Here is a 14,724-nt window from a genome sequence, read left to right as displayed (position 1 = left end):
CTGCACCTCCTCTTCCTCCTCGCTGGTCGAGGACTCGCTGTGAGCAGGACTGATCTGCACCTCCTCTTCCTCCTCGCTGTGAGCTGCAGGACTGATCTGCACCTCCTCTTCCTCAGAGCAGCTGTTGGATGAAGGTTGATCCTCTGCTGCAGATTTAGTGTTGAAAACAGTCTGATGGGGCTCTTCCTCCTCCTCTTCAGGAAGATCAGTTTTGGCAGCTTTAGGTGAAGCAGTGTTCTTCACCTCCTCCTCCTCTTCCGATGACTGTTTGGACTCAGAGTTCAGCTCCTGTTGTTTTACATCCCTCCCTCCTCCCTCCTCTTCCTCGTCTCCTCCTGAGGTTTCCATCAGTGATTTAGTTCCCATGAAGGCGGGCAGTGGCGTTGACGTGACTCCTCTCCTCTTCCTCCTCTTTTTCTTCTTCTGCTGCTCCTGGTCCTCGCTGCTGTCTTCCCCCAGGATGGAGGCCAGGATCTCCTCAGGTGTGGTTCCTTTCTTGGGCGGTGCTCGCTCTGCGGGGCTCAAAGCGATGTCTCGTTCAGAGCCGGAGCCGAGGATTGTGGGAGATGCAGTCTCAGCCAGCTTCTGTAAATCAGCCATGGAGATCTCCAGACGGGTGGTGTTAGAAAACATGGCTTCATAGTCAGAATCTAAAGACGAGGAAGATGCTTCAGCCTCCTCTTCATCACCATCTGACTCTGAGGGCTTTGGCACAGGGAGGACTGCAGATCGTTTCACCTCCTGCTGCGGAGATGAAGGTCTGCAGGAGGTGAGGAGTATGTTTCCTCCTTCCTCTTCCTCGGCAGATTTATTTCTCCTCTTCATCTCCGTCTTCTCGTCTGTGGAGTTTTCTGAAATGAGACCGACCGCTCGGGCTGAAAGTTCCTCCCGAGGATTTCTTCTGGATGCAAACAGTTCATCCGTGTCGGCGGAGTCGTAGTCATCCTCATCTTCATCACCTGGAATCACAAAGAACAACTTCTGGTTCGGTCACAGAAAAACAAACCAAAACACTTTAACAGATTTTAAAAGTTTTTGTTTTATTTCACTCCCAGCAGTTGGAGACAAAGTATTTTTCGACTTATTTAATATTTATTTGTTTGCTTATGAGTTTTATTTGTTTTTATTTTTCACCCATTCTTCAACTTTAACTCAGAACATCCAATAAATGTGCTACCGGTTCTTCTTACTTTGTGACGTTTGTCTTCATCACTTAAAGACACTTGATGAAGAGGAGACCAGGTGATGAAGAGCTTCAGATATATGGCCCAACAGAACGGGTTGCAGGTCAGACCAGAACCCCCACCCACTCCTCTTCCTCAGCCTTTGGAACGTGACCTGAATGTGGTTTTACATCATCTTGGTGGAAATGCTCAACCTGATCAAAGTCTAGAACCACCACAGGACCGGGTTTTTGGTTTTGTTCCCGACAACAGTCTGAAGCTTCTCTTCCTCTTTGATCCCTTCTTCTAACGAAGACCTGGACACCTGATCCATCTGATCCAGGTGTCCACTGGTGGTTTGACCCAAATGGAGCCCAACGAGTCAGTGCAGCTTCTGGACCGGGTCCACATCAGGCTTCAGTTTAATGCAGAACCTGACAAAGGTTTCCCAAAGTAATCTCTGGTCTATGAGGTTCAATAAGCTGCTGATGTGGTTCTGTGGGTCCATGTGGTCCAAACATCTGTTGATAGTGTTCATTCTGTCCTAACTTTATGTTTTTTTAAATGTTAATAACAGTTTTAAGGTTCAAATATAAAAAGGTCCAGGAGCTCTTGCATCACATTTATCCAACAGTCAGTTAAAACGTTCAGACTCCTAAAATTGGATCACTTCCTGTTTCAAACCTGTCTGTTACCTTTGTGTTCTGATTTGACCAAGTAGTCGGTTCCCACCACCTCCACGTTATCGTCCTCCACTTCCTGCTGCAGTGCATTATGGGAGGTCTGCTGATCTGCCACCAGCCTGCGGATCTCTTCATCTGAGTCGCTGTCTGAAAAACGTCTTCTCTTCCACGGAGCTGGTCTGTGACTGGCCGGAGGTTCTGATTCGTTGGCGAGCCGATGGACTTCAGCGTGATCGGCAGAACTAACGGGCTGCTCAAATCTGAAGACGACACGGAAAACACAAAACAACAAAAATATTTAGTTTGTTCTAATTCTGAAACTGTTTTAAACGAGTCTCAGATTGAACCTAAATTTAATCAAATGTTGGTCCACATCCCTGATCGATAATTAAATGTTTGATTCAGGGTCTGAGAGTCTGGACACAGATCAAGTCAACAATGAAGGACACATTATGGTAAAAGGACTACTTATACAGAACCTTTCTATCTTATCAAGACACTCAAAGCTCTTTACAACAATCTGTGCCTCATTTACCCATTCATACAGCTCTATACTAGATCTCTACAAAGAATAATCAGAGCCATGTCACATTCATACATCGATGAGACACATCGGAGGCAATGAGGGGTTCAGTGTCTTGCCCAGGGACACTTCAGCATGTGACTGCTGGTGGAATCGACCCCCCAACTCTCACACTGGAGGACAACTGCTCTAACCACTTGGCCACAGTTGGTTGTCCAGTTGGTCACGAGTCAGTTCCAACATCAACATAACAGAGTTAGTATCTTAATAACAGGCTGGAGAAAAAAGAAACGGCAAATTAAAATCTTGGTTATTTGGACGAGAGCTTGGCTGGTTGGTTGAGATATTTGTTGGTTGGTTGAGATCTTGTTTGACTGTGATCTTGGTTGGTTGAGACCTTGTTTGGTTGGGGGAGAACTTGGGTTGGTTGGGACTTTGGCTGGTTGGTTGATTAAGATCTTTGTTGAGATCTTGGTTGGTTGATTGACTGAGCTCTTTGTTGATCGAGATCTTGGTTGGAAACCTTGTTTGGTTGAGAACCTTGTTGGTTGGTTGAGAACTTGTTTGGTTGAGACCATGGTTGCTTGCTTGCTCCCTCCCCCTCTCCTTCTTTGTAGTAATGGATCAGGTTTGCTGGGATTCTGGAACACTTAGTTTTACACTTAAGGTTTCTAAAAATACAAAGTTTGTTCAAAGGTTTAAAGGCCTTTAGGGAAGAGCACAACTTTTCACATCTAGACACCACCACAAAAAAACAAAACAAACAAACAAACAACCCCCCCCCCCCCCCCACACACACACACAAACCCAAGTTCAAGCACTGGAGGACGACTGCTCTCACCACTCAGCCACAGCTGAGTGTCAAACTAAGGTTTGGTGTTTGCATCAACAGACTGTACCACAGAAACGTCCAGAGTTAATCTTGAATTTACAAAAAGTTAAAGAATCTACGGGATTACCTTTTTCTGTTCAAAACATCACAGAGTTTTACTGCATCTGTTCGATTCTTCTTGGGTCTGGGCAGCTCGAAGGGGGGGAACTCCCCCCGCCTCTTCTTACTAATGTCATCATCCCCTCCCTGGACCTCCCAGGTGAGCTGGGTCACAGGTGTGAACTCGTCTGAAGTGTTCCGATCCAGCCTGCGGATGTTGTGGCAGTACTTTGACGGGTCGTACTTCGAGGTTCGAGCCTTGGTGCCTTTCTGACAACTGAGCTGCAGGACAGGAAGGACTCGACCAAATTTACTGACGACCCAGTCCTAAAACCAGAGAAAACACACAGAACCAGTCACTACATTTATTTGTATGACATAAAGACAGAACCTGGACATTGTATTGATCAGGTTACTGAGGTTCAAACTGCTCCGGCTGGCTCGCCAAGAAGGTTGAAGGACATTTTTGCTTCAGAACAAAGAACAGACTCAGAACAACATCTGTAGGAGATATATTGAACCTCACACAAAGAATCTCAAACCAGTACTCCTCGTTTTGAATGCAAACGTTACACACGTCTGACATCAAGCTGATATAATTAGCACACTGTTTACATCAGACAGGCATGTGTCCATGACATCGGCAGACATTTAGGTGCACTAAGGAACACGGAGGTGTCGTCCTTTTCTCTGGTGTGTTGGACATCAGCATCAGGCACAATTCTTCCAGAAAAACTGAAAATAAAAAATACAACAGTTTGTGCCAACAACTCTTCCTCCTAGCTCATCCATGCACGGTGTTCCTATCGAGTTTGTAGATTCTTACAAATACTTGGGAATTTTGGTTGATGCACATCTCTCTTTTAAACCACACATCGAAAACTTGATAAAGGAACTGAAATTAAACTAAACTAAAATTAATCTGTTACTAAAACCACCTTCCACCTGCGTAATATCACTAACATTAGAAACATCTGATCTAAAGATGATGCAGAAAAACTGGTCCATGCATTTGTCACGTCTAGACTGGACTATTGCAATGGTTTATTATCTGGGTGTCCAAATACTTCTTTAAAACGTCTTCAGTTGATCCAAAATGCTGCTGCCAGAGTCTTAACTGGAGTTACTGGGAGAGATCATATTTCTCCAGTTTTAGCTTCTCTCCATTGGCTCCCTGTCAAATCCAGAATAGAATTCAAAATCTTACTTCTAACCTACAAAGCTCTCAACAACCTAGCTCCATCTTATATTACAGATCTTATTGTTCCATATTTTCCTAACAGACCACTTCACTCTCAGACTGCAGGTTTACTTGTGGTTCCTACAGTTTCCAGCAGCAGAATGGGAGGAAGATCTTCCAGTTCTCAGGCTCCTCTCTTGTGGAACCAACTTCCAGTTTCTGTCCGTGAGGCTGACACATTGTTCAGTTTGAAGACTTTCCTAAATCCTAGTTAGGGCTGGCTTGTTATGCTGCTATAGACTTAGACTACTAGAGGACAAATTGACCTCATTTCCTTAAATGAATTGTTAAAATTGAATAGTTTTCATTTGATACTATTTCTATCTTAACATGTGATCCTTGACTGCCATTGTGTATCTGTTCCTACCAAACCCAGCCGGTCGAAGTAGATGGTCCTCTTGTCCTGATCCTGGTTCTGCTAAAGGTTTCTTCCTTATGAGGGAGTTTTTCTTTCCACTGTCGCCTTCATGCTTGTTCAAGATGAGAGTTCAGTGATGGAGTTAAACTCTAAGCTGCTCCTCAGATAAATAATGTTAAATTATTATTTTTAAATATGAATGTTTCTGTTCGGTGTCCTGAGACGACTTCAATTGTGGCTTGGAGCTTTATAATGGCATGTGGCATGGAGGCTGCACAGCTTTAGAAATAAAAGCTCTGCAGAGAGTGGTGAAGGCTGCACAGAAGATGTTGGAGTCAGTCTCCCCACCATCACAGACATTTACACCTCCAGATGCAGGAAGAGGACCACCTGCATCATGAAGGACCCCACTCACCCAGCACACACACTTTTTGTCCCGCTCCCCTCAGGAAGGAGGTTGAGGAGCATTAAGTGTAGAACCACTAGACTGAGGAACAGCTTCTACCCTGAGGCTGATAGACTCATGAATCTCTAACCAGAATAATCAGATCATGTTGCTGCTGATCTGTTTCATGTTGCTGCTGATCTGTTTCATGTTGCTGCTGATCTGTTTCATGTTGCTGCTGATCTGTTTCATGTTAATGTGTTCATGCGTGCTCATCTGCTCACACAGACTCATGTTCGTGCTGCTGTTGGACATAATATTTTTATGCTATTAGTGCTTAGTGTATTTTTAGTTGATGTTTTCCTTAGTTCATATCTTAGATGTTATTACCGTGTTTCTTTCACATTTTATTGTTGAAAGTAACTGGGACCCTGAGTACATAATTTCGTTCCACCACATGTACCACATGAGATCCGAATGACAAATAAATGTCTCTGAATCTCTGACTCTATATATAAACTGAATTGAATTAAAGCCGAGTTTCTTTTTCAGAAATAGATATTTTTTAACTCTGAATGCCAGAAAACATCTTGTAACTGCTACCTTCCTACTGGTCGTTGACTATGGTGACAATACTTACATGAATGCTCCTGCCAGCTGCTTAGCTGCACTAGGATTCATAACTGGATGTAACTACCGTAGCCATCACTGCACCCTGCACTCATTGGTCATCATTATCTACACGTAGGCTCTCACACTGGTTCAGCTTCATCTTCATCTATAAATCCCTCCTTGGTCTGCTGCCTTCTTGTATCTCCTCCCACAAGTCACGTCGTCAGTGCAGTTACAACATGCGCTCTTAGGACATCATTACCTGCAGTGTTCCCTCAGCGCAGACTGAACTTGTCAAAAAGGCCTTTTCCTACTCAGCTCCTGCACCTGGAACACCTTACAACAGGAACTGAAGTTGTCCTCCTTAGTTTCTTTAAGGGATTTCAAACATTTGATAATGTCAATAGAAAAATCAAAGCAAATATATTCGTTTTTAGTATTTCACTGTTTTACAGCACCCTGAATGTTTTATACACTACTCTTCGTCTAACTGCATTTTTACTGTAGTTTATTGTTGTCATTGTTTACTGTTTTCTTGTCTGTACTTTATACGTTCTGTCTGGAACAGGTCTCTCTGGTAATTGAGTCCCTGAGGCTCAATGAGACTAACCTGTAGAAATAAAGGCTGAATGAAAAAAAAGATGATTATTCAGACCTGATGACACATCAGTTTATCCAAACAGGTTCTGCTCAGCTTTCTGAAGGTCCACCACAGTGTTTCAGCCAGGTGCAGGTTCTGGACTCTGACTGGACCGTTGCAGCACCATGGTTCTGTTCTTTCTGACCTGTTCTGTTGTAGATCAGCTGATGTGTTTGGGATCATGGTCCTGTTGGACTCAGTTTGATCCAAGCTTCATCTGTTGGACTCCAGAACCATCTGATCCCCTCAGGGACAGACAGGAGCCCAAACCATCAGCCTCCACCACCATGCTGATGGCTGGAAGGAGCTGTTGGCTGCAGTGCATTCTGGGTAAACATCTGTCCTCTGGTTTGGTTCTGGTCCAGAAGTCTTGTGGTTATTTCAGATGAAACTTTCTAAACCTAAGCAGTGATGCCATGTTTTTAGAGAAGAGGTCATGACCTTTGACCTGCTGACTGAGGCCTAGTCTGTTCTGAACTGTGCAAATAAAAATGTAGATTTTCATTATATCAGCTGTAAAGTTGAATTATGGGATATAAAACACACCTGAGTTACAGCAGAGACTAAAGTTTGAAGGTTCGCCTGAAACAAACCAGGAAGCAGATTATATTTCACTACAGAGACACTCAGAGCCGAACAGACGGACCTTCAGCCCAAACTCTCAGCTTCTTCTGAGTCCAGCTGCAGGAGACAAAAGTAGAAAACTCCAACCTTCTGCTTCAAGCTGCTCAACCTTAAGGTGAGTCGGAGCAAAACCTCAGAGACAGTTTGAGAGACTTTAGAGGAGGAGGGGAGCCATGACTGACCACTTCCTGTCTGTTGTTTTCAGCTTCACTCAGAGGCTAAATGGCTTCCAGGTCCGAGGAGGATCTCTGCTGTCCGGTCTGTCAGGAGGTCTTCAAAGATCCTGTTCTTCTGCCATGTAGCCACAGCTTCTGTAAAGTCTGTCTGAAGAACTGGTGGAGGGAGAAACCAGCACAGGAGTGTCCTGTTTGTAGGAAGAGATCTTCAAATGTGGATCCAGCCTGTAACCGGGCTCTGAAGAACATCTGTGAGTCCTTCTTACAGGAGAACCATCAGAGAGCTTCAGAGGCTCTCTGCAGTCTGCACTCTGAGAAACTCAGGCTCTTCTGTCTGGACCATCAGGAACCAGTTTGTCTCGTCTGCAGAGACTCAAAGAAACACACCGACCACAGATTCAGACCCATCGATGAAGCTGCAGAGGAACACAGAGAGGACCTGCTGAGGTCCCTGGAACCACTGAAGGAGAAGCTGGAGGTCCAGAAGAAAGTTCACTCTAAGTTTGATCAGACAGCAGAACACATGAAGGTCCAGGCTCGACTCACAGAGAGGCAGATGAAGGAGCAGTTTAAGAAGCTTCACCAGTTTCTAACAGAGGAAGAGGAGGCCAGGCTGGCTGCTCTGAAGGAGGAAGAGGAGCAGAAGAGTGGGATGATGAAGGAGAAGATGGAGGCTCTGAGCAGAGAGATGGAAGCTCTTTCAGACACAGTCAGAGCCACAGAGGAGGAGCTGAGAGCTGAAGATGTCTTCTTCCTGCACAACTACAAGGCTGCAGTGGAAAGAGTCCAGCGCTGCTCCCTGCTGGAGGATCCACAGCTGCCCTCAGGAGCTCTGATAGACCAGGCCAAACATCTGGGCAACCTGGCCTTCAACATCTGGAACAACATGAAGGACATGGTCTCTTACACCCCCATCATCCTGGACCCAAACACTGCTGGTCTAAGACTCGTCCTGTCTGAAGATCTGACCAGTATGAGACCAGGAGACGACCAGCAGCTTCCTGATAATCCTGAGAGATTAAATATTTTGCGTTCTGTTTTGAGTTCTGAGGGTTTTAACTCAGGAAATCACAGCTGGGTTGTTGAAGTTGGAGACTGTGAAAAGTGGAGCCTTGGTGTGTTGGCAGAGTCAGCCCAGAAGAAGACAGACATGTGGTCTGGATTATGGAGATGGTGGTTCTATGAAGATGAATACAGAGCAGATTCACCAGCAGGTCTTCCCAAAGTTCTCCTAGTTCATAAAAAGCTCCAGAGGATCAGAGTGAATCTGGACTGGAACAGAGGGAAGCTGTCGTTCTCTGACCCTGATACAAACACACACATACACACCTTCACACACACCTTCACTGACAAGATGTTTCCGTACATTTACACTACAGATGAACTAAAAATACGACCAGAGAAGATCTCGGTGGTCCAGCAGCAGCTCTGATGTTCCTCCTGCTGAAAACAAAGTTCAGCCTTTTAGATCAGTTTGAAACTCAGTGACCTGAAACAGGAAGTTTGCTCTGAGACCTTGGACCAGCGGTGCCACACACCCCAAGCCTGGTTCAGTCCAATCGAACCGAGATGTTGTTGATTAGCTCCGCTGCACATTTATGAATATCTCTGCAGCGACACTGCTCCGTGCGCTCTCCTGCAGACTGCTTAGACACTCTGCGTGACTTGTGCCTTTGTTTATTGCAATAAACAACTTGGACCATTTTTGAAGACGTCTTTAATTTCACCTGTTTCTGTGTTGAGGCAATTTAGATCAGAAAAATCCACAAGATGTATTTGGGTTAATAATCATTAAGCTGTAGTGATGTCATATTTTCATGTCGTCGTTCTTCTGAGATTGTATTAAACTACATTTGACACCTGATCATGTGATTTGTTTTCAGTCTTGTCCAGAAACTCAAATCCTCAGAGTCTGAAGATCTTGAGTGAACTTTTTAATTATGTCTGAGTTTCTGATTCAAACTGCTCTGAACCTAAAAACATTCAGCACTTCCGGCTTGTTCAGGTCTGGAGTCAAACAGGAAGTACAGGATGAACGAACCTTGTGTCCCGGGACTTCGGTCCCCGGTACCGCAGCCTTCATGGTGAAGTTTTCCACTCCTGCTTTGCTCAGCGAGTCCAAAAGCTTCTGCTCCTTGTTTTCAGCTGCAGAAGGATGGAGACGCTGCTCTGCTGCTTCCTGCCGCTCCTGAGCCAACCTAAAACATCAGAGCATCACAAACCACTTTTAAATCTTTAGTTACGTTGAGACAACGGCACCGGAGCTCAAACAGATTAATTTGTTTTCTGAAACCATCAGCTCCTCCTACTCTGGTACAAAGGTGCAACTAAAGGTTCTACAGAGGCAACAATTTATAGATTAATAAAAAGGTACAATAGAAAACATCCAGATTTCATAACAATACAAAAACAATCATGATTATATCATTGTAAAATCTGTTTTTTTTAAACATTGTGACCAAATGATTATACTTAATTTGAGTAAGTATTTAAGGGAAGCACAGATTCTCTAAAAAGAATCATGGCAGATTTTCAGACCTGTGCAGGAAACTCTCTTTGGCTGCTTCAATCTGCAGAGTTCCTCCTTTCCACTTGGATTTGTTAAGAACCGTCAGACCTGCAGAGGGAACAGATTTCAGACTCATACCCAGAAAAATGTAATTTCCTGTGAAAACGCAGCGTGAACACTGGAGGTCTGTTGAAATCTGGGAAGAAGCTGAAAGCAAGAGTTCGTTGTCTGTGGTCTGCTGCCAACCTTGGCCAGATCTCTCTTGAAAAAGAGATTTTTAATCTCAGTGAGATCTACCTGGTTAAATAAAGGTTTAATAAAAAATAAAATAAAAAACAAAAAGGCTAGCTAGAAGCTGAAAGTTGTAAAATGGTAGCAAAATACAGCAGAACAGTAGCTAAAAGCCAAACATAGCAACAGCATTGGGATGTTTTTAATCTTAATGTGTTTCTTTCAGTTAATTTTTTTAAATAGAAGTTAAATATTTTGAAAAGTAAAAGCTACAAAACCCAAAAGTTTTAGCGCCCATTGAGGGAATGAGGCAAAAGTTTTGTTTTATGAACGGCTAAAGTAGAACAAAGTCTGCAGAAGTTAGATTAAAAAATGTTTATCCATCCATCGATTATCTTTAACCCACTTCTTCCTTTTTGGGTTGCGGGGGTCACTGGTGCCCATGTCCAGCCATCACTGTGCGAGGGGCGGAGTACACCCTGGACATGTCTCCAGTCCATCACAGGGACACACGGAGACAAACAAGACAAACAGTCACACCTAGGAACATTTAGAGTTACCAGTCAGCCTAACATGCATGTTTTTGGTCTGTGGGAGGAAACTGGAGTACCCGGAGAAAACCCACGCAGCACGGAGAGAACATGCAAACTCCACCCAGAAAGGCCCGCGGACTGGGATTTGAACCAGGGACCTGCTCGCTGAGAGGCAACAGATCACACTGTGCTGCTTAAAAAATGTTTATAAAAAAACAAAACAAACAAACAAAAAAAAAAACCAAGGAGACAGAGACTCAAGCACTCAGCATTATTTAAATTCAAACTCTATTTTTAAATAAATATCAGACAAACTGAACGTTACACAAAGTTTCAGCTCCGTTAAATCTGTTCAGAGGAAACAAATTGAACTTCTGACCAAACGTTTGCACATCTTCAGTTTCCCGGATGCACTTTATTACAAAATATGACATCTTATTGCATCATAACAAGTAAATAAATACTGAAGGACCAACACTATTTCAGTTTTTCAGTTCAAATGAAGTTAAATTAGTTTTCAGAAAAGAAATGTACGTTTGGCTGCGATTCTGGTCACAAAATGTACAACATTTTCTTCACTTACATTTCTTCAGATCAGCGTCTGAAATGTTGATGTTGATGTAGCCGAAGGTTTTATAAGGAACATCTGGAGATCAATAAATAAATATAAAATGGATCAGTTTCTGGATGACACTGATGACGTGACGCAGGTGGTTCTGTTTATCATCTGTTGTGTGTCTTCGGGTAAATCAGATTCCTCACCGTCCTCGCCCATCCTGGTCCGCAGCTCCACATCTTTCACCTCCCCAAACTTTCCAAACCGATCCTTCAGATCCTTCTGGGTCACCGTGTGGCTCAAGCCGCCCACGTACAGCCGCCTCATTGCTTGTCTTCACTGCAAGCAACATACATGTTATATGTTTGGCTTTTTATGTCTTAAACCAGTTCAGTCCTTGTATCGGACCATTTACAGCATGTTTGCAGCAGTTTGATAAAAAATAAAAATAAATAAAGGCTAAAATCTTTGTTTAGCACAATCTAAAGGTCTTTTCAGTTCGTTTGAGATCCAACATTAAAAGTAGCAGATCTATGAGCCCAACTTAAAATTCATTAAATAATCATCTAATAAACAAACTATTTTAACCTGCCAATATGCTTTACACAATTATTATTATATTTTTTGTTTCTTCTTCTCAAGACCCCCCACTTGGTTTTACGACCCTTTATGGGACCCCGACCCCTATTTTGGGAGCCTGTGTCACAGAACATCACTTGTTTGTTGGATTGTTAGTCAGATGAAACGTATTACAACGCTGGCACACATGCACATGTATAGAAACAGATGAGTACAACCCTCAGAACGGACAGATGTGCAGAAAACAGCAGAACAAATTCAAAGCGTTTCAGCGAGAAGCTCAAACACAAAAATGACTGAAGAACATAAAAAACAGAGCAAAATAAAAACTATCTGAAAATTAAACAGACTTGTGACTAATAAAACCGATTCATCATACCAAAACTAGCAGTTTAATTACTAAAGGACCGGAATAACACGAAAATCACAACTGTTTACCTCACATGGATTCAGCCGGTGCTACTATGTTCTGAGTCCGGCTAAGACTTCCTATTGTTGCAAACGTTCCGCTGTTATTAAATTTTACAACAGGTTTCAAGGAAAGCTTGTGCACTTTAAAAATAATTATATAGCTTCAAAGTGATACAGTTACAACAATAAAGGTGTTAGAGAATATTGTTATATTTTAAAAATGAAATTATGGTTAATTATTTTCTTCCGGGACCACAGTCGGGTCATTTAATCTGTTCTGAGGGGGGGGGGGGGGCTTCTCATTGCAGCTCGCTCATACTTGTTTTTATTGTCTGGAGATTACAGTAAAACACATAAATATTAACTGTTGATAAATTATATTAACAATATTGATAGTTTTATTTAAGGAGATATTCTTTTAAACTGAAGTAATTTCTCAAAACTCAACTTTCCCCTCCATTTTAGGCAAAAGTGGTACAGTCCGGTGAGCTCGAAGCTTCAACATTTCGTCTCGGAAAGAAACCAACGGAAAACAAATCAGGTAAAAAAAAGTATTTTATTTTCTATTAAAATATGAAAACGGTCTTTTTACAATTGTATTTTACTACGAAGGATTAAATTGCAAATTTATATTATTTATTGACATATATGTCGTGTTGTCAGTATGTAAAAAAAAAAAAGCGGTAAGTTCAAGTTTTTAAAACTACAGTAGTCTATTTTGGTTAAATGCGTCATTTCTTTGCGACTTTTCATGTTCATCAGACCATTTTTCTACTAACCATTAGAGTTCGTCCAAATAACAACGTTAAAAATTTGCTGACACGAGTCATAACATTATGACTAATACCCGTCCTGACCCGATCAGGGTCTAAATTCAATTTAATTCAGTTTATTTATATAGCGCCAAATCACAAGAGAAGTCATCTCAGGGTACTGTACAGAAACATTCACATACTTAAAAGTAAGTTAATGACATTATTTATCTGAGGAGCAGCTTTGAGTTTAACTCCATCACAGAACTCTCATGTTGAACAAGCGTGAAGGCGACAGTGGAAAGAAAAACTCCCTCATGAGGAAGAAACCTTTAGCAGAACCAGGATCAGGACAAGAGGACCATCTGCTTCGACCAGCTGGGTTTGAGAGGAACAGATACACAATGGCAGTCAAGGATCACATGTTAAATAGTATCAAATGAAGTATCATTTTAAGAAATGAGGTGTATTTGTCCTCCAGTAGTGTAAGTCTATAGCAGCATAACAAGCCAACCCTAACTATAGGATTTATCAAAAAGGAAAGTCTTAATCCCAGTCTTCAAACTGGACAATGTGTCAGCCTCATGGACAGAAACTGGAAGTTGGTTCCACAAGAGAGGAGCCTGAGAACTGGAAGATCTTCCTCCCATTCTGCTTCTGGAACTCTAGGAACCACAAGTAAACCTGTGGTCCGAGAGTGAAGTTCTTTATTGGGAAAATATGAAACAATAAGATCTCTAATTATATAAGATGGAGCTAGGTTGTTGAGAGCTTTATAGGTAGAAGTAAGATTTGAATTCTATTCTGGATTTGACGGGGAGCCAATGGAGAGAAACTAAAACTGGAGAGAGATGATCTCTCCCAGTAACTCCAGTTAAGACTCTGGCAGCAGCATTTTGGATCAACTGAAGACTTTTTAAAGAAGTATTTGGACACCCAGATAATAAACCATTGCAATAGTCCAGTCTAGACGTGACAAATGCATGGACCAGTTTTTCTGCATCATCTTTAGATCAGATGTTTCTAATGTTAGTGATATTACGCAGGTGGAAGAAGGAGGTTCTAGTAACGTCTTTGCATTGGCTCCCAGTTCAGTTTAAGATACAGTTCAAGCTGCTGCTGTTTGTTTTTAAAGCTTTGAATGGCCTTGCACCGCTGTAGTTCAGAACTTTTGAAAGTCCACCAGCCCAGCAGAGCTTTACGGTCTGCTGGTCAGTATCTGCTGGAGGTGCCTTGCTCAAGGTGCAAACAATGGGGGGACCGGCCTTTTTCTGTTGCAGGCCCAACAGCCTGGAATACTCTTCCCCATGTTCCGGTAAGATGGCGCCCGTGTACATGGCTTGCAATCCACCCTTGCTGGATGGTGTTCGGATTATTTTTGTTTTGTTCGTTTTTTATCTGTGGCATAAATTCACTCCTGGTGTATGACAGACAACAGCTTCTGGATCTTCGTTTTGCTGTCACCGATGTCGCTTATTTGGACCATTATCAGCGTACCTCTGGACCCCCCACTCCTCCCCCCCTGCTGGCGGACGTGCCAGTTTACCTCCGCTGCGCTCCTCACCTGCCTGCCTGGAGGAGACATCGCTTCAGACGCCGGGGAAAACGTGCTGTGAAGCTTAAAGCTCTGCGCGCTGCATCTTCCTCTTCAGCTGGTGGTCAGTCAGTCCTCTACAGCATGACTACAACTGGTCCAGAATGCAGCAGCCCCATTTTTAACCAGTACAGGCAAAAGAGAGCACATTACACCAGTTTTGGCCTCAATGCACTGGTTACCGGTTCACTTTCGAATCCAGTTCAAAATACTCATGTATGTCT

General features: G+C 42.9%; 2 protein-coding genes across 2 annotated transcripts in view; one reads left to right on the top strand and one right to left on the bottom strand.

Moving 5' to 3' along the window:
- Positions 1-12,233, bottom strand: part of nol8 (nucleolar protein 8) — an 18,350-nt gene extending 6,117 nt beyond the window's left edge. Inside the window, exons 1-8 of the mRNA XM_037679926.1 lie at positions 12,182-12,233; positions 11,371-11,503; positions 11,192-11,254; positions 9,874-9,952; positions 9,377-9,533; positions 3,329-3,627; positions 1,859-2,106; positions 39-959 (exon numbers count right to left, since the gene is read on the bottom strand). Of these exons, the coding sequence (XP_037535854.1) occupies positions 39-959; positions 1,859-2,106; positions 3,329-3,627; positions 9,377-9,533; positions 9,874-9,952; positions 11,192-11,254; positions 11,371-11,491 (1,888 nt within the window). The 5' untranslated portion in view covers positions 11,492-11,503; positions 12,182-12,233. The remainder of the gene's footprint in view (positions 1-38; positions 960-1,858; positions 2,107-3,328; positions 3,628-9,376; positions 9,534-9,873; positions 9,953-11,191; positions 11,255-11,370; positions 11,504-12,181) is intronic.
- Positions 7,362-8,767, top strand: LOC119412045 (tripartite motif-containing protein 35-like). The gene has a single exon (XM_037679022.1). It carries the CDS (start codon positions 7,382-7,384, stop codon positions 8,765-8,767), a length of 1,386 nt encoding a protein of 461 aa, XP_037534950.1. The 5' UTR covers positions 7,362-7,381.
- Positions 12,234-14,724: the final 2,491 nt, after the last annotated feature.

Source organism: Nematolebias whitei, chromosome 7, assembly GCF_014905685.2.
Source record: "Nematolebias whitei isolate Nwh7 chromosome 7, NemWhi1, whole genome shotgun sequence".
Lineage (NCBI taxonomy): Eukaryota > Metazoa > Chordata > Actinopteri > Cyprinodontiformes > Rivulidae > Nematolebias > Nematolebias whitei.
The sequence above is the reverse complement of the archived record's forward strand: the minus strand, read 5'-3'. Positions and strand labels throughout refer to the sequence as shown.

Excerpts from the sequence above, each read along its gene's own strand:
- LOC119412045 (XM_037679022.1), top strand. The coding sequence starts at position 7,382 with ATGGCTTCCAGGTCCGAGGAGGATCTCTGCTGTCCGGTCTGTCAGGAG.